The 22820-nt window shown below is 44.9% G+C and overlaps 1 protein-coding gene across 1 annotated transcript; it reads left to right on the top strand.

The window, feature by feature from the left end:
• Positions 1-624: 624 nt before the first annotated feature.
• Positions 625-1578, top strand: LOC309553190 (olfactory receptor-like protein OLF3; the record flags this gene model as incomplete). Its single annotated transcript, XM_082254136.1, has 1 exon — positions 625-1578. One exon carries the CDS (start codon positions 625-627, stop codon positions 1576-1578), a length of 954 nt encoding a protein of 317 aa, XP_082110262.1.
• Between the last annotated feature and the right edge of the window lie 21242 nt (positions 1579-22820).

Raw genomic sequence — 22820 nt, 5'->3', positions numbered from 1 at the left:
TGACAATACCCCACAGATTCTCTATAGGGTTTAGGTCAGGTGGGTTTGCTAGCCAATCAAGCACAGTGATACCATGATCATTAAAGCAGATATTAGTACTTTTGGCAGTGTGGGCAGGTGCCAGGTCCTACAACCCATAAAAAAAATTTAATTTTTTTTTCTGAAAGCCTGGCCTACATACTCCCCAACATGACAGAACTGAGGCACCAACCCTCAACTCTAGGAAGTGGTGGGGTCTCCAAGCAGGGAAAAGTAAAAGGTTCTCTTTAATGCACTTATTTCCAGTTGCACATCCTCAGCTTTCCTTTGAGCTTCCAGGAGAGTGTAATCTCTCTATTGCTCCATTTGCAGATCACAAAAGGCTAAGTTTTCTTCCTACCCTTTTGAAAAAGCACTAAGTCAATCACCAAGTATCAGTATTGTTTCATGGAATCAGCCATGCTTCTACAAAGCCTGTAAGAATAGCCATTTTGTTTTCTGCTAAAAGCTGAACAGAGCATTGACACGTCACAGTTTTGATTTCATACATGTGAAGTCATTGTAATCATTAAAAACCTTTACTTAAAAAAAAAAAAAAAAAACATGATTTTCATCTCTTTTTTCAGGTTTCCAGGCAGAAAAAAAATGAAGGAGTGTTTCAGCAACACATCGAACACATTCTATATTCTAGCTTTCTCCACCTCCAAAACTGGAGGACTTGTGCTTTTTACTGGAGTTCTGCTAATGTATCTGATGACTGTGACTGGGAACTTGCTTATTACGACACTGATCTGCCTGGTGCCCAGGTTGCACACCCCTATGTATTTCTTCCTATGTAATCTCTCCATTGTAGATGTCATATATGTTTCTAGTATTCTTCCAAAGCTATTGTCAATAACACTAACAAATGCCAAAGCAATGTCTTTTCCAGGATGCATAGCTCAGACTTGCTTTCTTGTCTTATCTGTTGTTTGTGATATGTTGGTGCTGACAGCCATGTCTTATGATCGGTATGTTGCTGTCTGTAGGCCTTTACAGTATCATCTGATAATGAGAAGAAAAGTTTGCACTATGGTGGCCATTTCCATTTGGCTTATAGCCATTATTAATTCAGTAAAATATGGCATTATTACTTCCGTATTATCCTTCTGTAGCCCACAGAACCTTGATCATTTTTATTGTGACCTAAAAACACTGTACACAGTCACCACTAGTGATACTTCCAGCAGGGAGATACTTATAATCGTGGATGATATTTTTCTTGCATTTATACCCTTTACTTTGGTTCTGATTTCCTATGTGTATATTATCTCCTCCATCATGAAGATAAGTTCATCAGCTGGTCGCGTCAAAGCGTTCTCGAGCTGTACCTCTCACATTACTACCGTCATATTGTTCTATGGCCCGGCTATTGTACACTATGCTGATTCAGAAGCTGGACTCTCTAAAGAGGGTGATAAAGTGATGTCACTGATCTATATGGCTCTGGTCCCAATGCTGAACCCTGTAGTCTACACTTTAAGAAATAAAGAGGTTTTAGGAGCAATTAAAAAGCTTCAACCAGTCGCAAAGAAGCTTATGTATAATATTTTTGTATAACATTATGCTCATATTTTTGTTGTTTTCTTTTCTTTCTTTTTTTGCAAAATAAAGAAAAACAATAATATATATATGAATGTGAGGGTTATTTAGCTATTACAGGTACTTATATAGCACTGTCAATTTATGCATCCGCTATACATACAGTATTTATTGTACTTTCACACCAGTCCCTGCCTTCAAGGAGCTTACAATCTAAGATTCCTATAAATGTGGGGAAAACACTGCGCTATCTGTCAAGAGAAAGCTGCCAGCACTACAATTGGCATATAAAGTTGTCCAAAAATTGCATAGAGAAAAAAGTGCAGCACTCAATTATTGAACAGATTATACATATAAATATAAAAATCAATAACAAAAAGTGCATCATTCAAACCATTAATGAGTCCATAGTTCATTTGATAATATGAAAAAAAACTGGAAAACCAAATGTGAGACTGAAGTGTTCAAAATCCAGTGATGGTCAGTGAGAAAGAACCCAACACCAATATAGAAGGTATATGCGCTCACCAGAAAAAATGGACCCAGATACCTTATAGTAAATGGGTAAAACAGGCCATATGATCCTTCTAGAAGAAAGTGGTCAAATCATGAGGGATAGTCAATCAAGCTGTATCCATATACTTCTGTATTATGATGGCTTTGTCTACCGGGAATACAGTGCCTTGCAAAAGTATTCACCCCCTTGGCATTTTTTATGTTTTGTTACCTCACAACCTGGAATTAACATCATCATTTAATTTACAGAACATGCCCACAAATGTTTTTTTTTTTTTTTTTTTATTGTGAAGCAAACAACAAATAGGACAAAATAACAGAAAAAGTCAATGTGCATAAATATTAACTCCCTAAAGTCAATACTTTGTAGAGCCACCTTTTGTGGCAATCACAGCTCCAAGTCGCTTTGGGTAAGTCTCTATGAGCTTGCCACATCTTACCACTGGGATTTTTGCCCATTCCTCCTTGCAAAGCTGCTCCAGCTCGTTCAAGTTGGATGGTTTACGCTTGTGAACAGCAATCTTTAAGTCTGACCACAGATTTTCTATTGGATTAAGGTCTGGGCTTTGACTAGGCCATACCAACAAATTTACATGTTTCCCCTTAACCACTTAAGCCCCGGAGGATTTGGCTGCTAAACGACCAGGGGGTATTTTGCGATTCGGCACTGCGTGACTTTAACCGACAATTTCGCGGTCGTGCGACGCTGTACCTAAACGAATTTGACGTCCTTTTTTTCCCACAAACAGAGCTTTCTTTTGGTGGTATGTGATCACCTGTGCAATTTTTTGATCACGCGCTATAAACAAAAAAATAGCGTCAATTTTGCAAAAATAACAATATTTTTCACATTTTTTTATATGAAATTCCCCAAAAAAAATGTAAAAATGAACATTTTTTAACATTTTCGGCTAATTTGTTTTATGCTACCTATGTTTGGTAAAAAAAAAAAGCAAAAAGCGTAATTTTATTGGTTTGCGCAAAAGTTATCGCGTTTACTAACAAAGGGAAAGATTTTTGTCATTTTTGTTGTTTTTTTTTTTAACGCGTAATGGCGGCGATCTGCGATTTTTTTGCGGTACTGCGACATTGTGGCGGACAGATCGGACCATTGACTGGCATTTTTGACACTTTTGGGGTTACCAGTGACATTTCTACAGTAATCAGTGCTATACATATGCACTGTTACTGTAAAAATACACTGGTAGTGATGGGGTTAACTTTATTTGAGAGGGAGGGGCTGTGTGTGTCCCTAGGGGCGTGATTCTTACTGTGATTGGCTGTCTGCTGAGCTGTAGGGACACTGATCAATGGTTCTACATTGTAGAACCGTGTGATCAGTGTTTTTACACCGAGGAGAATGACAGGTGGCTTGTTTACACAAGCTGCCTGACTTTCTCCCTCTCCCCCGACGATCGCCGAGTGACCGACGGACATCGGGTCCGCCGGTCATACGCGCGGGGGGGTCCGTGACCACGCGGGAGCGCGCCTCCGCGGGCACGCGCTCGCTCCCCAGAGCCTCACAGGCTAGCGACGTAGACCTACGTCGCTCTGCCTGTGAGGGGCTGACTGCCGCAGTAAATATACTGTGAGCAGTCGGTAAGCGGTTAAACCACTCAAGTGCTGTTTTAGCAGTGTGTTTGGGGTCATTGTCCTGCTGGAAGATGAACCTCCATCCTAGCCTCAAATCCCGCACAGAATGCTACAGGTTTTGCTCATGAATATTCCTGTATTTAGCACAATCATCTTTCCCTCAACTCTGACCAGTTTCCCAGTGCAGTTGCAGAGGAACATCCCCACAGCATGATGCTGCCACAACCATTTCACTGTGGGGATGGTGTTCTTTGGGTGATCTGATGTGTTGGGTTTGCAACAGACATAGCGTTTAGAGTTGAGCGAACACCTGGATGTCCGGGTTCGGCGGGTTCGACCGAACTTGAAAAAAGAAGTCCGGGTTCTGGAACCGGACTTAACCCGAACTTTACCCCGATCCCGAGCCCCATTGAAGTAAATGGAGACCCGAACTTTTGAGCACTAAAATGCCTCTAAAACAAACATGGAAAGGGCTAGAGGGCTGCAAATGGCAGCAAACTCATCTTAAGAGCATGGCAAGTGCTCTGCAAACAAATGTGAATAGGGAAATAACTTAAAATAACAGAAAAAACAGAAAAATAAAAAATAATCATCTTGAATGATGTAGGAGCAGGACGAGGCCCATATGGAGTAGGAGGTTGAGGTGGCGGTGGATGTGGCGGTGTAGGTGGAAGCGGCGGTGGAGGAGGACGAGGTAGCCAACACTGGTTTTTGTTTTTAATTTTATTTCTTTTTAAATTAGGGTACACCCTAATGTGAGAAAGATCAAAAATACAACAATGGCTGGGTAAGGCTGGTATACATGTCTATTCTGCACAAAGTACGGACAAGTCCTGTGGGATCCATGCCTGGTTCATTTTAATGTCCACATTGGCTCTGGACAGGCAGCTGTGCTTGTCTGTGATAACGCCCCCAGCCATGCTAAATACACATTCAGTTAATACACTGGCTGCAGGGCAGGCCAGCACCTCCAAGGCGTAAAGAGCAAGCTCAGGCCATGTGTCCAATTTGGAAAGCCAGAAGTTGAAGGGGGCAGGCCCGTCATTCAGTATGTCTAGGCGTGTGCACACATACTGCTCCACCATGTTAGTGCTGGGTCGTGGTGCTGCTGGTGGAGCTCCTGTTGCAAGGAGAGGGCGTGGTCGATCTGTGCTAGCTACATGCACAAGTGAAACACCTTTCTCAGCTGCGAGTAGGCGACAGAACCTTACAGCAGTATTTGGCAGAGCCTAATGCGCCTCTACAAATGTTGAGGCCAGAACAAGTAGAGGCGATAGTAGATTGGTTTGCTGACAGTGCCTCCAGTTCCTTCACATTGTCTCCCACCCAGTCTTCCGCTGAAAGGTCAGAGTTGGCACCTGCAGCCGATGTCCATCAATCTTTCACCTCACCCCCTTGCAAATCAGTCAAGCAGTCTGAGCCCCAAGTCATGCAGCAGTCTCTTCTTATTTTTGATGACTCTGTTAGCATGGTTTCCCAGGGCCATCCACCTAGCCCTGCCCCAGAAGTGGAAGAGATTGAGTGCACCAATACCCAACCACTTATGTCTCAAGATGAGTACATGGGAGGACCATCGCAGCACGTCTCGGATGATGTCGAAACACAGGTGCCAACTGCTGCGGAATTCAGAATTGTGGAGACCGACAAGGGTTGCAGGGGTGAAGACTGCGTGGAAGATGATGTGGAGGACGATGATGTTCTTGACCCCACATGGAATGAACGTCATGCAGGTGACCTGAGTAGTTTGGAGGAAGAGGCGGTGGTCGCACAGAGCCACCAGCACAGCAGAAGAGGGAGCAGAGTGCGAAAGCGGAGCTGCCATGCCCTAGACACTACGCCTACTACTGCCCAACGCAGCAAGGGACCGAGCACACCAAAGCCAGCTCAAAGGAGTTCCCTAGCATGGCAATTCTTCAGACAATGTGATGATGACAGGACATGAGTGGTTTGCACGCTGTGCAATCAGAGCCTGAAGCGAGGCATAAACCTTCTCAACCTGAGCACAACCTGCAAGACCAGGCATCTAAGTGCAAAGCACAAGCTGCAGTGGAGTAGACACCTCAAAAACCAAGAAAGGTCTCTGGCTCCTCCTGCTTCCTCTTCTGCTGCAGTCTCGGCCTCTTCATCCACCTCTGTAGTGAGACTGGCACCTGCCACCCCTCAAACAGAGGATCTGGCAGCAACACCACCACCTGGGTCACCAACAACCATCTCCACAATGTCCCGTGGAAGCATTTAGCTTTCTATCTCCCAAACACTGGAGCGGAAGAGGAAGTACCCCCCCTACTCATTCGCGATCCCTGGCCCTGAATGCCAGCATTTTAAAATTCCTGGCCTTTGAAATGCTGTCATTCCGTCTGGTGGAGACGCAGAGTTTTAAAAGCATTATGGCGATGGCTGTCCCACAGTACATGGTGCCCAGCCACCACTACTTTTCCAGGCAAGCCATCCCTTCCCTGCACAACCAAGCGGGTGACAAAATCAGGTGTGCACTGCGCAACGCCATCTGTGGCAAGGTCCACCTAACTATGAATACGTGGACCAGTAAGCACTATCAGGGACGTTATATCTCCCTAACAGCACACTGGGTAAATGCAGTGGCGGCTGGGCCTGAGGCGGATAGCAGTTTGGCGCATGTCCTTCCACCACTGAGGATTGCAGTGTGCTTCAGTTTGCCTCCTGTTCCTAACTCCTCCTACTCCGCTTCCTCATCCTCTACTGCCTCCTCATCCAGTCAGCGTAACACCTTCACCACCAACTTCAGCACGGCCAGGGGTAAACGACAGCAGGCAGTTTTACAACTTGCCTGTTTGGGGGAAAAACCACACACCGCGCAGGAGTTGTGGAGGGGCATTCAACAGCAGACCGATGAGTGGTTGGTGCCAGTGAGCCTCAAGCCCGGCCTGGTGGTGTGCGATAATAGGCAAAATCTCGTAGCAGCTCTGGGCCCAACCCGGTTTGACATACATCCGTTGTCTGGCGCATGTGCTGAATTTGGTGGTGCAGAGGTTCCTTAGAAATTACCCCGATATGTCAGAGCTGCTGCAGAAAGTGCGGGCCGTCTGTGCGCACTTTCGGCATTCTCACCCTGCTTCTGCTCGCCTGTCAGCGCTGCAGCGTAACTTTGGCCTTCCCGCTCACAGCCTCATATGTGACGTGTCCACAAGGTGGAACTCCACCTTGCACATGCTGGCCAGACTGTGCGAGCAGCAGAAGGCCATAGTGGAGGTTCAGCTGCAGCACGCACGCATGAGTCGCTCTGCGGAACAGCACCACTTCACCACCGGTAACTGGGCCTCCATGCAAGACCTGTGTGTCTGTGCTGTAACATATGCAGACTAGGCCGCAATTTAATATTTTTTCCCTAAATGGGTATTTATTGAATAGCGGAATAGAACAACAGTATCAAAAGGGTGTATCTCACAGTAACATATGCAGACTAGGCCCCAATGTAATATTTTTTCCCTAAATGGGTGTTTATTGAATAGCGAAATAGAACAACAGTATCCAAAGGGTGTATCTCACAGTAACATATGCAGACTAGGCCGCAATGTAATATTTTTTCCCTAAATGGGTGTTTATTAGTGTTGAGCGAACACGGACTGTATTAGTCGTGTTCGTACCGAATAATTGGATTTTTGTTACCCGAACACGGACACGGACACTTTACTGTATGTTCGGGTAAAAAATCCGTGTTCGGTCGTTTTATTTCCGGGTTTTGCATGTTTTGGCGCTCTTTTCATGGCGGGCTTTCAACAGCCAATCAACAATCGTTTAACTGGTGTGCCTTAAGCTATCCCAGCCATGCCTGCAAATGTATGAGTAGCTGTGATTGGCCGTCTGAAGCATGTGACCAAGTCTTTATAGGTTCGAGGCAGCCGCAGCGGCGTCATTCTGCTGCTTAGCTCAGGGACAGAGCACACATACGTGCTGGCTGCTGATTAGGGAAAGACAGGCAGGGAAAACAAATTGGTGTCCGGATAGAATTTAGGGTCAGGTCGGAGTGTTTAGGCAGGGCGAGTTGTAGGCATTTTAGGGATAGAGTCTGCTGAATTATAGGGTCAGTGTGTTCTACAAACTACAATCGATATTGCTGTGTGGGGTGGGGTCTGCACTTAATCCTGATCTACGATCTCTTCTCAATCCTGTTAGGGAGAGGCTGCTGCTGAATTATAGGGTCAGTGTGTTCTACAAACTACAATCGATATTGCTGTGTGGGGTGGGGTCTGCACTTAGTCCCGATCTACGATCTCTTCTCAGTCCTGTTAGGGAGAGGCTGCTGCTGAATTTTAGAGAAAGTGTGTTCTACAAACTACAATCGATATTGCTGTGTGGTGTGGGATAGGAGATAGGCAGGTGTCAGTGATCCACATCCATTTTTCTGTGTGTGGGCTGCAGTGAACACAATCTTTTTGGGGTGCAGTGAACACAATCCTTTTGGGGTGCAGTGAACAAAATCTTTGTGGGGTACAGTGAACACAATCTTTGTGGGGTGCAGTGAACAAAATCTTTGGGGGGTACAGTGAACACAATCTTTGTGGGGTACAGTGAACACAATCTTTGTGGGCTGCAGTGAAGACAATCCTTTTGGGGTGCAGTGAACACAATCTTTGTGGGGTACAGTGAACACAATCTTTGTGGGGTACAGTGAACACAATCTTTGTGGGGTGCAGTGAACAAAATCTTTGGGGGGTACAGTGAACACAATCTTTGTGGGGTACAGTGAACACAATCTTTGTGGGGTGCAGTGAAGACAATCCTTTTGGGGTGCAGTGAACACAATCTTTGTGGGGTGCAGTGAACAAAATCTTTGTGGGGTACAGTGAACACAATCTTTGTGGGGTACAGTGAACACAATCTTTGTGGGTTGCAGTGAACAAAATCTTTGGGGGGTACAGTGAACACAATCTTTGTGGGGTACAGTGAACACAATCTTTGTGGGGTGCAGTGAAGACAATCCTTTTGGGGTGCAGTGAACACAATCTTTGTGGGGTACAGTGAACACAATCTTTGTGGGGTGCAGTGAACAAAATCTTTGTGGGGTACAGTGAACACAATCTTTGTGGGGTACAGTGAACACAATCTTTGTGGGGTGCAGTGAAGACAATCCTTTTGGGGTGCAGTGAACACAATCTTTGTGGGGTACAGTGAACACAATCTTTGTGGGGTGCAGTGAACACAATCTTTGTAGGGTGCAGTGAAGACAATCCTTTTGGGGTGCAGTGAACACAATCTTTGTGGGGTACAGTGAACACAATCTTTGTGGGGTGCAGTGAAGACAATCCTTTTGGGGTGCAGTGAACACAATCTTTGTGGGGTACAGTGAACACAATCTTTGTGGGGTGCAGTGAACAAAATCTTTGTGGGGTACAGTGAACACAATCTTTGTGGGGTGCAGTGAAGACAATCCTTTTGGGGTACAGTGAACACAATCTTTGTGGGGTACAGTGAACACAATCTTTGTGGGGTGCAGTGAAGGCAATCCTTTTGGGGTGCAGTGAACACAATCTTTGTGGGGTACAGTGAACACAATCTTTGTGGGGTGCAGTGAAGACAATCCTTGTGGGGTGCAGTGAAGACAATCCTTGTGGGGTGCAGTGAACAAAATCTTTGGGGGGTACAGTGAACACAATCTTTGTGGGGTACAGTGAACACAATCTTTGTGGGGTGCAGTGAAGACAATCCTTTTGGGGTGCAGTGAACACAATCTTTGTGGGGTACAGTGAACACAATCTTTGTGGGGTGCAGTGAAGACAATCCTTGTGGGGTGCAGTGAAGACAATCCTTGTGGGGTGCAGTGAACAAAATCTTTGTGGGGTACAGTGAACACAATCTTTGTGGGGTGCAGTGAACAAAATCTTTGGGGGGTACAGTGAACACAATCTTTGTGGATTACAGTGAACACAATCTTTGTGGGGTGCAGTGAAGACAATCCTTTTGGGGTGCAGTGAACACAATCTTTGTGGGGTACAGTGAACACAATCTTTGTGGGGTGCAGTGAAAAAAATCTTTGGGGGGTACAGCGAACACAATCTTTGTGGGGTACAGTGAACACAATCTTTGTGGGGTGCAGTGAAGACAATCCTTTTGGGGTACAGTGAACGCAATCTTTGTGGGGTACAGTGAACACAATCTTTGTGGGGTGCAGTGAAGACAATCCTTGTGGGGTGCAGTGAAGACAATCCTTGTGGGGTGCAGTGAACAAAATCTTTGGGGGGTACAGTGAACACAATCTTTGTGGGGTACAGTGAACACAATCTTTGTGGGGTGCAGTGAAGACAATCCATTTGGGGTGCAGTGAACACAATCTTTGTGGGGTACAGTGAACACAATCTTTGTGGGGTGCAGTGAAGACAATCCTTTTGGGGTGCAGTGAACACAATCTTTGTGGGGTACAGTGAACACAATCTCATACTTCTGAAGATTTGAGGGTGCTGCCTGTTTCATCCTCCTCCTCCTCATCCATCCTTTTTGGGGTACAAACAATAGTAATTGGGGCCTAGTGTGCTTCTGTACGTGTGAAAAACATACACTTTTTTTTGATCATATTTCCTATTCCGCTATTCAATAAAAACCTTTGGGGATCAATTAAATTGCGGGATAGTCTGTGTCGGTACGTGTGAGATCCACCTTTCCAAGTTTTTGGGGTTCATCTCATACTTCTGAAGCTTTGAGGGTGCTGCCTGTTCCATACTCCTCCTCCTCCTCATCCATCCTTTTAGGTGTACAAACAATAGTAATTGGGGCCTAGTGTGCTTCTGTACGTGTGAGATACATACACTTTTTTTGATCATATTTCCTATTCCGCTATTCAATAAAAACCTTTGGGGATCAATTAAATTGCGGGATAGTCTGTGTCGGTACGTGTGAGATCCACCTTTCCAAGTTTTTGGGGTTCATCTCATACTTCTGAAGCTTTGAGGGTGCTGCCTGTTCCATACTCCTCCTCCTCCTCATCCATCCTTTTAGGTGTACAAACAATAGTAATTGGGGCCTAGTGTGCTTCTGTACGTGTGAGATACATACACTTTTTTTGATCATATTTCCTATTCCGCTATTCAATAAAAACCTTTGGGGATCAATTAAATTGCGGAATAGTCTGTGTCGGTACGTGTGAGATCCACCTTTCCAAGTTTTTGGGGTTCATCTCATACTTCTGAAGCTTTGAGGGTGCTGCCTGTTCCATACTCCTCCTCCTCCTCATCCATCCTTTTAGGTGTACAAACAATAGTAATTGGGGCCTAGTGTGCTTCTGTACGTGTGAGATACATACACTTTTTTTGATCATATTTCCTATTCCGCTATTCAATAAAAACCTTTGGGGATCAATTAAATTGCGGGATAGTCTGTGTCGGTACGTGTGAGATCCACCTTTCCAAGTTTTTGGGGTTCATCTCATACTTCTGAAGCTTTGAGGGTGCTGCCTGTTCCATACTCCTCCTCCTCCTCATCCATCCTTTTAGGTGTACAAACAATAGTAATTGGGGCCTAGTGTGCTTCTGTACGTGTGAGATACATACACTTTTTTTGATCATATTTCCTATTCCGCTATTCAATAAAAACCTTTGGGGATCAATTAAATTGCGGGATAGTCTGTGTCGGTACGTGTGAGATCCACCTTTCCAAGTTTTTGGGGTTCATCTCATACTTCTGAAGCTTTGAGGGTGCTGCCTGTTCCATACTCCTCCTCCTCCTCATCCATCCTTTTAGGTGTACAAACAATAGTAATTGGGGCCTAGTGTGCTTCTGTACGTGTGAGATACATACACTTTTTTTGATCATATTTCCTATTCCGCTATTCAATAAAAACCTTTGGGGATCAATTAAATTGCGGAATAGTCTGTGTCGGTACGTGTGAGATCCACCTTTCCAAGTTTTTGGGGTTCATCTCATACTTCTGAAGCTTTGAGGGTGCTGCCTGTTCCATACTCCTCCTCCTCCTCATCCATCCTTTTAGGTGTACAAACAATAGTAATTGGGGCCTAGTGTGCTTCTGTACGTGTGAGATACATACACTTTTTTTGATCATATTTCCTATTCCGCTATTCAATAAAAACCTTTGGGGATCAATTAAATTGCAGAATAGTCTGTGTCGGTACGTGTGAGATCCACCTTTCCAAGTTTTTGAGGTTCATCTCATACTTCTGAAGATTTGAGGGTGCTGCCTGTTCCATACTCCTCTTCCTCATCCTCCCTTTAGGGTAGGAAAAAATTTAATCGGGCCTAGTCTGTGTTTGTTCGTGTGAGATACACAGTTTTTTATCCTATTCCGCTATTCAATACACACCCTTTTGGTGTAAAAAACATTAAATTGCGGCATAGTTTGCATATTTGACTGTGAGATACACCCGTGCGATACTGTTGTTCTTTTGTTCTGCTATTCAATAAAGACCTTTCTAGGGCAAGATCTTAAATTTCAGAAATATGAGGAGAGCGTCAAATAGGGGCTGTGGCCTGGGTCGTGGTGCTGCTGCTAGAGCTCCTGTTGCAAGGAGAGGACGTGGTCGATCTGTGCCAGCTACACGCACAAGTGAAACACCTTCCTCAAGTGTGAGTAGGCGACAGAACCTGCATCAGTATTTGGTAGGGCATCATACGCCTCTAGAAGTGATGAGGCCAGAACACGTAGAGGCGATAGTAGATTGGTTTGCTGCTGACAGTGCCTCCAGTTCCTTCACATTGTCTCCCACCCAGTCTACTGCAGAAAGGTCAGAGTTGGCACCTGCAGCCAATGTCCAACCGTCTTTCACCAAGCAGTCTGAGCCCCAAGCCATACAGCAGACTCTTATTCTTTTTGAGGACTCTGCCAGCAGGGTTTCCCAGGGCCATCCACCTAGCCCTGCCCCAGAAGTGGAAGAGATTGAGTGCAGCGATGCCCAACCACTTATTTCTCAAGATGAGTACATGGAAGGACCATCACAGCACGTCTCCGATGATGACGAAACGCAGGTGCCAACTGCTGCGGCGTTCAGCATTGTGGAGACCGACAGGGAGGGCAGGGGTGAAGACTGGGTGGAAGATGATGTGGAGGACGATGAGGTCCTCGACCCCACATGGAATGAAGGTCATGCAGGTGACCTGAGTAGTTTGGAGGAAGAGGCGGTGGTCGCACAGAGCCACCAGCACAGCAGAAGAGGGAGCAGGGTGCAGAAGCGGAGCGGCCGTGCCCTAGACACTACGCCTGCTACTGCCCAACGCAGCAAGGGAACGAGCGCACCAAAGTCAGCTCAAAAGAGTTCTCTAGCGTGGAAGTTCTTTAGAAAATGTGCTGATGACAGGACACGAGTGGTTTGCACCCTGTGCAATCAGAGCCTGAAGCGAGGCATAAACCTTCTCAACCTGAGCACAACCTGCATGATCAGGCATCTAAGTGCAAAGCACGAGCTGCAGTGGAGTACACACCTTCAAAACCAAGAAACGTCTCTGGCTCATCCTGCTTCCTCTTCTGCTGCAGTCTCGGCCGCTCCAGCCACCTCTGTAGTCATACCGGCACCTGCCACCCCGCAAACAGATGATCTGTCAGCAACACCACCACCTGGGTCACCAACAACCATCTCCACAATGTCCCGTGGAAGTGTTCAGCTTTCCATCTCCCAAACACTTGAGAGGAAGAGGAAGTACCCCCCTACCCACCCGCGATCCCTGGCCCTGAATGCCAGCATTTCACAATTATTGGCCTTTGAAATGCTGTCATTCCGTCTGGTGGAGACGCCCAGTTTTAAAAAGCTTATGTCGGTGGCTGTCCCACAGTACGTCGTGCCCAGCTGCCACTACTTTTCCAGGCAAGCCATCCCTTCCCTGCACAACCAAGTGGGGGAAAAAATCAGGTGTGCACTGCGCAACGCCATCTGTGCCAAGGTCCACCTAACTACCGATACGTGGACCAGTAAGCACGGTCAGGGGCGTTATATCTCCCTAACGGCACACTGGGTAAATGCAGTGGCGGATGGGCCTGAGGCGGATAGCAATTTGGCGCATGTCCTTCCACCACCGAGTATTGCAGGGCGCTTCAGTTTGCCTCCTGTTCCTAACTCATCCTACTCCGCTACCTCATCCTCTACCGCCTCCTCATCCGGACAGCGTAATACCTTCACCACCAACTTCAGCACGGCCAGGGCTAAACGACAGCAGGCAGTTTTACAACTTGCCTGTTTGGGGGACAAACCACACACCGCGCAGGAGTTGTGGAGGAGCATGGAACAGCAGACAAATGAGTGGTTGCTGCCAGCGAGCCTCAAGCCCGGCCTGGGGGTGTGCGATAACGGGCGAAATATCATAGCAGCTCTGGGCCTAGCCGGTTTGACGCACATCCCTTGCCTGGCGCATGTGCTGAATTTGGTGGTGCAGAGGTTCCTTAAAAACTACCCCGATATGTCAGAGCTGCTGCAGAAAGTGCGGGCCGTCTGTGCGCACTTTCGGCGTTCTCACCCTGCTGCTGCTCGCCTGGCAGCGCTGCAGATGCTGCAAAGACTGTGCGAGCAGCAGCAGGCCATAGTGGAGTTTCAGCTGCAGCATGCACGCGTGAGTCGCTCTGCAGAACAGCACCACTTCACCACCAATAACTGGGCCTCCATGCGAGACCTGTGTGCCTTGTTGCGCTGTTTTGAGTACTCCACCAACATGGCCAGTGGCAATGACGCCGTTCTCAGCTTAACTATCCCACTTCTATGCCTCCTTGAAAAAACAATTCGGGCGATGATGGAAGATGATGTGGCACAGGATGAGGAGGAGGAGGAGGAGGATGAAGAGGTAACATTTCAAAGGCTTTCAGGGCAGTCATTCGCAAGGGGCTCCGAGGGTGGGTTCCTGCACACACAAATGCCAGGGACACAATTGTCCAGCAGGGGCACAGTTCTGGAGGATGATGAGGAGGAGGAGCTGGAGGAGGAGCTGGAGGAGGAGATGGAACCATGTTCACAGCAGGGTGGCACCCAGGCCAGCTCATGGCCATCACTGGTGCGTGGCTGGGGGGATACAGAGGACACGGACGATACACCTCCCACAGAGGACAGCCTTTCGTCGTCTCTGGGCAGCCTGGCACACATGAGCGATTACATGCTGCAGTGTCTCCACAACGACCGCCCAGTTGCCCACATTCTAACTTGTGCTGATTACTGGGTGGCCACGCTGCTGGATCCCCGTTACAAGGACAACGTACCGTCCTTAATTCACTCACTGGAGCGCGATCGCAAGATGCTGCTGGCATTCCCATCTGACAGCGGGGCCACAGTGGAAGCACAAGGCAGAGGAGGAGGAGGGGGAGGAGGTCGCCAACGCAACCAGGGCACCGCCAGCACCTCAGAAGGCAGGGTTAGCATGGCCGAAATGTGGAAAAGCTTTGTCAGCACGCCACAACAAACAGCAGCACCAGTAGCTCAGATGGAACGTCTTAGCAGGAGGCAGCATTTTACCAACATGGTGGAGCAGTATGTGTGCACATGCCTACATGTAGTGAATGAGGGGTCTGCCCCCTTCAACTTCTGGGTCTCCAAATTGGGCACATGGCCTGAGCTTGCCCTTTACGCCTTGGAGGTGCTGGCGTGCCCTGCAGCCAGTGTATTATCTGAACGGGTATTTAGCACGGCTGGGGCGTTATAACAGACAAGCGCAGCCGCCTGTCCAGAGACAATGTGGACAAGCTCACGTTCATTAAAATGAACCAGGCATGGATCCCACGGGACTTTTCCGTACCTTGTGCAGAATAGCAATGGATACCGACCTTACCCACCCATTGTTCCATTTTTGCTCTTTCTCACTCTTTTGGGGTGTACCCTCATTTAAAATTTGTGAAAAGAAGCAGTGTTGGCTACCTCGTCCTCCTCCTCAGGGCCAGATTAACGTAGGGGCTATTGGAGCTGCAGCTCCAGGCCCCTACCTTTTATATAGGCCCCGGGTTGGCCATATTCACTGTGACCGCTCTTCTGTCACTTGTAAACACAGAAGTCTGGCTTCTATGCTCGCTTCCCCAGGCAGCACCCTCAGAACCTCCCCACACAGCGCGAAGGCCTGACAAGGAGGGACAGTTGCCGATGCATGGATGTGTTTATGGGCTTCAGAGACAGCATCCCATGTTGAATTAGGCATGCATGGCTGCACCCTTCCTCCTCTGGGTGCATGCCAAGGCACGGCCCTTAAGGCCCTTCAAAATCCTCAGCACCAAGACCATGATGCTCTTAATCCGGCCCTGGTCCTCCTCCACCGCCGCTTCCACCTACACCGCCCATAGGTGTGCGCAGCCTATTGCATTAGGGTGTGCACCCCAAAGTTGAAATACACATGCATGTGTTTGCCTACATGTACATGGCCCCGATACATTACTCTCCCTGCTGGCAAAGAGAAATAGAGCAGAGCAGGTCCGAGGGAGATCTTTCCCATCTCCTCACTGGCAAACAGAGCGATAATGCTATGTGCCCTAGGTGATTAGGGTGTGCCCAGGTACACCCGGCACACCCTGTGCGCACGCCTATGACACCGCCACATCCACCACCACCTCAACCTCCCTCCTACTCCATATGGGCCTCGTCCTTCAGAGATGAAGAACATTGTTTTATTTTTCTGTTTTTTTTTTGTTGTTTTAAGTTATTTCCCTATCCACATTTGTTTGCAGAGCACTTGCCATGCTCTTAACTACGTTTTGCTGCCATTTGCAGCACTCTAGCCCTTTCCATTGGTGTTTTAGAGCCATTTTAGTGCCTTAAAGTTCGGGTCCCCATTGACTTCAATGGGGTTCGGTGTCCGGGAAAAGTTCGGTAAAAGTCCGGGACACGGACCCGGACTTTTTTTTAAAGTTCGGCCGAACCCGTCGAACACGGACATCTAGGTGTCCGCTCAACCCTAGTGTTTATTGAATAGCGGAATAGAACAACAGTATCCAAAGGGTGTATCTCACAATAACATATGCAGACTGGGCCGCAATGTAATATTTTTTCCCTAAATGGGTGTTTATTGAATAGCGGAATAGAACAACAGTATCCAAAGAGTGTATCTCACAGTAACATATGCAGACTAGGCCGCAATGTAATATTTTTTCCCTAAATGGGTGTTTATTGAATAGCGGAATAGAACAACAGTATCCAAAGGGTGTATCTCACACGTACAGATACAGACTAGGCCACAATTTAATATTTTTTCCCTAAATGGGTGTTTACTGAATAGCGGAATAGAACAACAGTATAGAAATTTGCAAAACAAAATGATAGAGAAAGATGGGGCTTTGCGGGCCAGTGGGAGTAGAAGGATCAGACAAAGAACCGTTTGTAAAACCAAAATTACATTTTATTTTTATAAAGAACAATAAAACTCAGCATGGACTACCATGCATATGTGATAACAAAGGACTGACATAACATACAATAATAAAATCAAACAACAGTATAGAAAGAGTGTATCTCACAGTAAAATATGCAGACTAGGCCGCAATTAATTTTTTTCCCCTAAATGGGTTTGTATTGCAAAGAGGAATACAACAGTATGCAATGGGTGTATCTCACTGTAACATATGCAGACAGGGCCGCAAATAACTTTTTATCCCCTAAATGGGTTTTTATTGCAATGCGCAACACAACAGTATGCAATGGGTGTATCTCACTGTAACATATGCAGACAGGGCCGCAATTAACTTTTTTTCCCCTAAATGGGTTTTTATTGCAATGCGCAACACAACAGTATGCAATGGGTGTATCTCACTGTACCATATGCAGACAGAGCCGCAATTTACTTTTTATCCGCTAAATGGGTTTTTATTGCAAAGCGGAATACAACAGTAGACAATGGGTGTATCTCACTGTAACATATGCAGCCTATGCCGCAATTAACTTTTTTTCCCCCCTAAATGGGTTTTTATTGCAAAGCGGAATACAACAACAGTATGCAATGGGTGTATCGCACTGTAACATATGAATGAAAATCCAAAAAAGAATTGTCCCCTTAATTGGTGCTTGTTGAATAGCAGATTTGAAATGCAGTAAAATATGAAGGAAAAAATGTTTTTACTTTTTTAAATGCAGATTAAGCAGACACATATGCACTGAGCTTGCAGGAAATGGCCGCTACACACCGCACGCCTAACAGGTTGGATACTGTTGTTATTCTATTCCGCTATTGAATAAAAAAAAACGCATTTGAATGAAAAACTGAAAAATAATTTTTTTCCCCTAAATACTGAAAAATAATTATTTCCCCCCTTACATTGGTGCTTTTTGAAGAGCAGGTTAGAAAAGCAGTGTCTGTCTAAAGACTGTATGTCAAAGTAAAATATCAAGGAAAAATGTTTTTTTTCTTTTTTAAATGCACGCCTAACAGGTTGGATACTGTGGTTGTTCTATTCCGCTATTGAATAAAAAAAACCCATTTGAATGAAAAACTGAAAAATAATTTTTTTTCCCTAAATACTGAAAAATAAATGTTTTTTTCTTTTTTTAAATGCACGTCTAACAGGTTGGATACTGTGGTTGTTCTATTCCGCTATTGAATAAAAAAAATCCATTTGAATGAAAAACTGAAAAATATTTTTTTTTCCCTAAATACTGAAAAATAATTATTTTCCCCTTACATTGGTGCTTTTTGAAGAGCAGGTTAGAAAAGCAGTGTCTGTCTAAAGACTGTATGCCAAAGTTAAATATGAAGGAAAACATTTTTTTTCTTTTTTAAATGCAGATTAAGCAGACACATATGCACTGAGCTTGCATTAAATGTGCAGCACCGCACGCCGCCCACCTAACAGACTGATAAAAGTTTTTTTTTTCTCCTTTCTCTTCACTGGGCTCAGGTCAGGGCATAAAGATCGTGCACTGCACCCCCACACAATACAATCAATGTAGATCGCTGTCTGATTAAAGAAGATTGTTCCTATGCTTTCCCTCAAAGCAATCTCCAGCCTGACCCTACAGTAATCTCCTATCTCTCCCTCCGGGGAAAAAGATCATGCACTGCATGCCCACACAATCAAATCAATGTAGATCGCTGTCTGATTAAAGAAGATTCTTCCTATGCTTTCCCTCAAATCAATCTCCAGCCTGACCCTACAGTAATCTCCTATCTCTCCCTCAGCAGCATCAGGAACCTCTCCCTAGTATAGTTATAGCAGAGTGACACGTGGTGCTATGTGACTCCAGCTTATATAGACTCTGGGTCACATGCTGCACAGGCCAATCACAGCCATGCCATTAGTAGACATGGCTGTGATGGCTTCTAGGGCACACTAGTTAAACGCTTGCTGATTGGCTGGCTTGCACCTGTTGAAACCGCGCCATTAAAACCGCGCAAAAACATTGAATAACGTTACCGAACAACGGACAGTACCCGAACATACAGTGAAATGTTCAGGTTTGGGTCCGGGTACCGAATACCCAAAAATCCAGTGCGAACCCAAACAATACAGTCTGGTTTCGCTCAACCCTAATAGCGTTTTCTTTGATGGCCGAAAAGTTCAGTTTTAGTCTCATCAGACTAGAGCACCTTCCTCCATACATTTTGGGAGTCTCCCAAATGCCTTTTCGCAAACTCAAAACGTGCCATTTTGTTTTTGCTGAAAGTAATTACCTTTTCTGGCCACTCTGCCAGAAAGCCCAACTCTATGAAGCGTACGGCTTATTGTTGTCCTATATATACAGATACTCCAGTCTCTACTGTGGAACTCTGCAGCTCCTCCAGGGTTACCTTAGGTCTCTGTGCTGCTTCTCTGATTAATGCCCTCCTTGTCCGGTTTTGGTGGGAGGCTGTCTCTTGGCAGGTTTGCTGTTGTGCCATGTTCTTTCCATTTGGTTATGATAGATTTGATGGTGCTCCTGGGGATCATCAAAGATTTGGATATTTTTTTATAACCTAACCCTGACCTGTACTTCTCAACAACATTGTCCCTTACTTGTTTGGAGAGTTCCTTGATCTTCATGGCAGTGTTTGGTTAATGGTGCCTCTTGCTTGCAGCCTCTGGGGCCTTTCAAAAAAGGTGTGTATATGTAATGACAGATCATATCACTTAGATTGCACACAAGTGGACAGCATTTCACTAATTATGTGACTTCTGAAGGCAGTTGGTTGCACCAGAGCTTTTTATGGGCTTCATAACAAAGGGGGTGAATACATACGCACATGCCAATTTTCTGCTTTCTATTTCTAAAAAAATGTTTTATGTGTATATTTTTCTCATTTTACTTCACCAACTTAGACTGTTGTGTTCTGATCCATAACATAAAATGCAGATTAACAAAACATTGAACTTAAGGCTGTAATGTAACAAAATAGGTAAAAAGTCAAGAGGGGTGAATACCTTTTCAAGGCACTGTAGATTATGCCAAAAGCATGAGTCTTCGTATCTTCCTCTTCTTTAGAAAATTTAAACCAGTTAGTGACAGAACCTCTTCTTTGATAAGAATTATTGATATCCCAATAGAGCTTGATGCTGTAGTGATTCACCTTTCCCACTATGGGAGGATCAGGGTGTGGAATAGCAATCTCATCTTTTATTTTTGGTGACCGCACATTTACAGCAGTGTAAATTACTGAAGACAGGAGCTCAGAGAGAGCTCAGAGAGATGACACTGACATCTCTCTGAGCTCCTGTCTTCAATAATTTACACTGCCGGAAGTGTATGGTCATCTTTAATTTATTTTTTTGATACTATATTGTGTTCTGGAAGATTTATTTCTCTTCCACAACAGATCATCAAGAAAATGATGGAGGGTTTTAATTTCAGCATGGAAAGCTAATGCAAAGCCTCGCTTACCATTAACCAGTTCCATACTGCTGGACGTCATATGACATCCTGGGCTTTGAGTGGGGATATCTGAATGATGCCTGTAGCTATATATAATTGTTTTCAGCCGACAATTCCCTTCACCATAAGAACAATCATTGCGGCTGTTCAGCCCCTCCTGCTGCCCTCTGGCGCTTCTACGCACAGGCACAGGCGAGCCAGAGAAGGAATCAGCCAATGGCAGAAGTGTCAGATGGTCCCCGCAAGTCTCTATGACTCTCAGAGGCCCAGCTGCGATGTGATGACGTCACGCCCGGCCTGGCAGTTTTCAATACTGCACTGATCTCGGCTGCATAGTCGAGTTGTTTATATATTTTTTTTTTTTAGGAGAGATGTGAGGTCTTATTGCCCCCAGATCCCCCCATAGAGAGGACCTGTCATTCATATTCCTAATACAAGGGATGTTTACATTCCTTGTAATAGGAATAAAAGTGATAAAAAAAATTAAAGGGAAAGTGTAAAAATAAAAAAATAAGAATAAAATAAACAGTAAAAAAAAAAAAAAAAATGTAAAGTGCCCCCGTCCCTGCGTGCTGGCACGCAGGGGCGAACGCAGGCGTTTGTCGTGGCCACATATGTAAACGGAGTTCAATCCATACATGTGAGATACCGCCATGAACGTTAGAGTGAGAGCAACAATTCTAGCCCAAGACCTCCACTGTAACTCTAAACTGGTAACTTGTAAAAAATGTTAAAGCGTCGCCTATAGAGATTTTTAAGTACCGAAGTTTGGCTTCATTCCACGAGTGTGCGCAATTTTAAAGCGTGACATGTCTGGTATCTTTTTACTTGGCGTAACATGATCTTTCACATTATACAAAAATAGGGATAACTTTAGTGTCTTTTTTTTTGTTAAAAAAACACGTTTGAAAAATTTCTGCGCAAATACGGTGTGACATAAAAAGTTGCAATGACTGCCATTTTATTCCCTAGGGCCTCTGCTAAAAAAATATATAATATGTTTGGGGGTTCTGAGTAATTTTCTAGCAAAAAAAAAGATGATATTTACATGTAAGAGCAGAGTGCCAGAAATCGCACGGTATGGAAGTGGTTAAAGTTGACCTATCATTAAAAATAACAATTCTCGTAAACCAATGACACATGTTGGGATTACTGAATAATATATCTTTAAAGTATATGTAAACTCACAATTTTTTTGTATTTTTAACTTTTTTTTGTCATCATAGCTCTCTTTATACTGTTTTTCCAAGTCAAAATTTTTTTTTGACTCTTTTAGAAAGTTTCTTACCTGGAGAACATGCCAGTAACACCACTTCATGTTGCAGGCTGATGATTCTAAGCCACCACCTTACAGTTGCCAATAGTGTTGTCAGCCTGCCACGCACACTTGGTATTTGGGCTGTCAGATAAGCAGCCACTGCCAACTGAAAGTGTGTAACACGGTAGGCTGGCAGTGCTGCTTCTAATATAAAAGGTGAGGCTTAGCAGCTAGCTTTGATATTTTGTAAGTCTCTCCAGCAATTTCTAAAACTGAATGCTATGTGGGAGGGTATCTTATCTTTTATTGTATACCAGAGAGCTTGAAAAAAAAGCAATTTTTCTGAAGCTGCTGTTGCAGAAATGGCCAGTAATTTGATTTCCAGCTCTATGTACACTTTTGATAAAAAAAAAACAGCAAGCCAATCGCATGAACAGAGGTACTGTTATATTTGGAAAAAATAGTACTTTTTTCCATGGCTGCAAGGATAAGAAATATGAATTATTGGCCAATTACAAAAATGGATTGGCTCCAAATTGAAAGGTAGTTTGTAATAACATTTCCTTCTGGAACATCAGCCAAAGTTTTCATAGATATATAGGTTGAAATAAACATAGAATGGTGTCTGCAAATTTGCAATCCTATCAACAGAAGATGGAGCATGAAAGATAGCAGCCCTATCACATATGTTCCAACATTCTGAGATGGAAAGTGGTACACCTTTTAGCTCAAAGTTTTTTTTAAATTACTATTCCTTTTCCTTTTTACTGGCTTTTAAAAATAACAAATACAATAATTAAAAGGTTGCGGCGTGCTGACGTCATTTCCAGAAGTGCCTGACGAGTGCGGATGTGCTTAGCCGTCCGGCCGGCGGTATATACAAATGTTCTCCTGTTCCCTGTTTCATGTGAGTGTACTGCCATTTTATATAATAAATTTTGTACGTTTTTACGCTATGGGGGCTTTCTCCTCTTTATGTTTTTAATGCATTGGGGCCTGTCAAATTTGAGCATCTGTGGCGATCCCATCATCCATCCAACATCAGGATTTTTGATACACTAGCTTGCAGTCTGGTACATCTGCTCCGCATCTGTGGGGATCTCAATACCCATCCACTCCAGGATACATATGCAATTATAAGGTTTCAATCTGGTAAGGGGCCTATATTGGTGTCGGTG

The sequence above is a fragment of the Pelophylax lessonae genome (genome assembly GCF_965119305.1).
Source record: "Pelophylax lessonae genome assembly, chromosome: 4".
NCBI lineage: Eukaryota > Metazoa > Chordata > Amphibia > Anura > Ranidae > Pelophylax > Pelophylax lessonae.
This window is presented reverse-complemented; position numbering and strand designations above follow the sequence as displayed.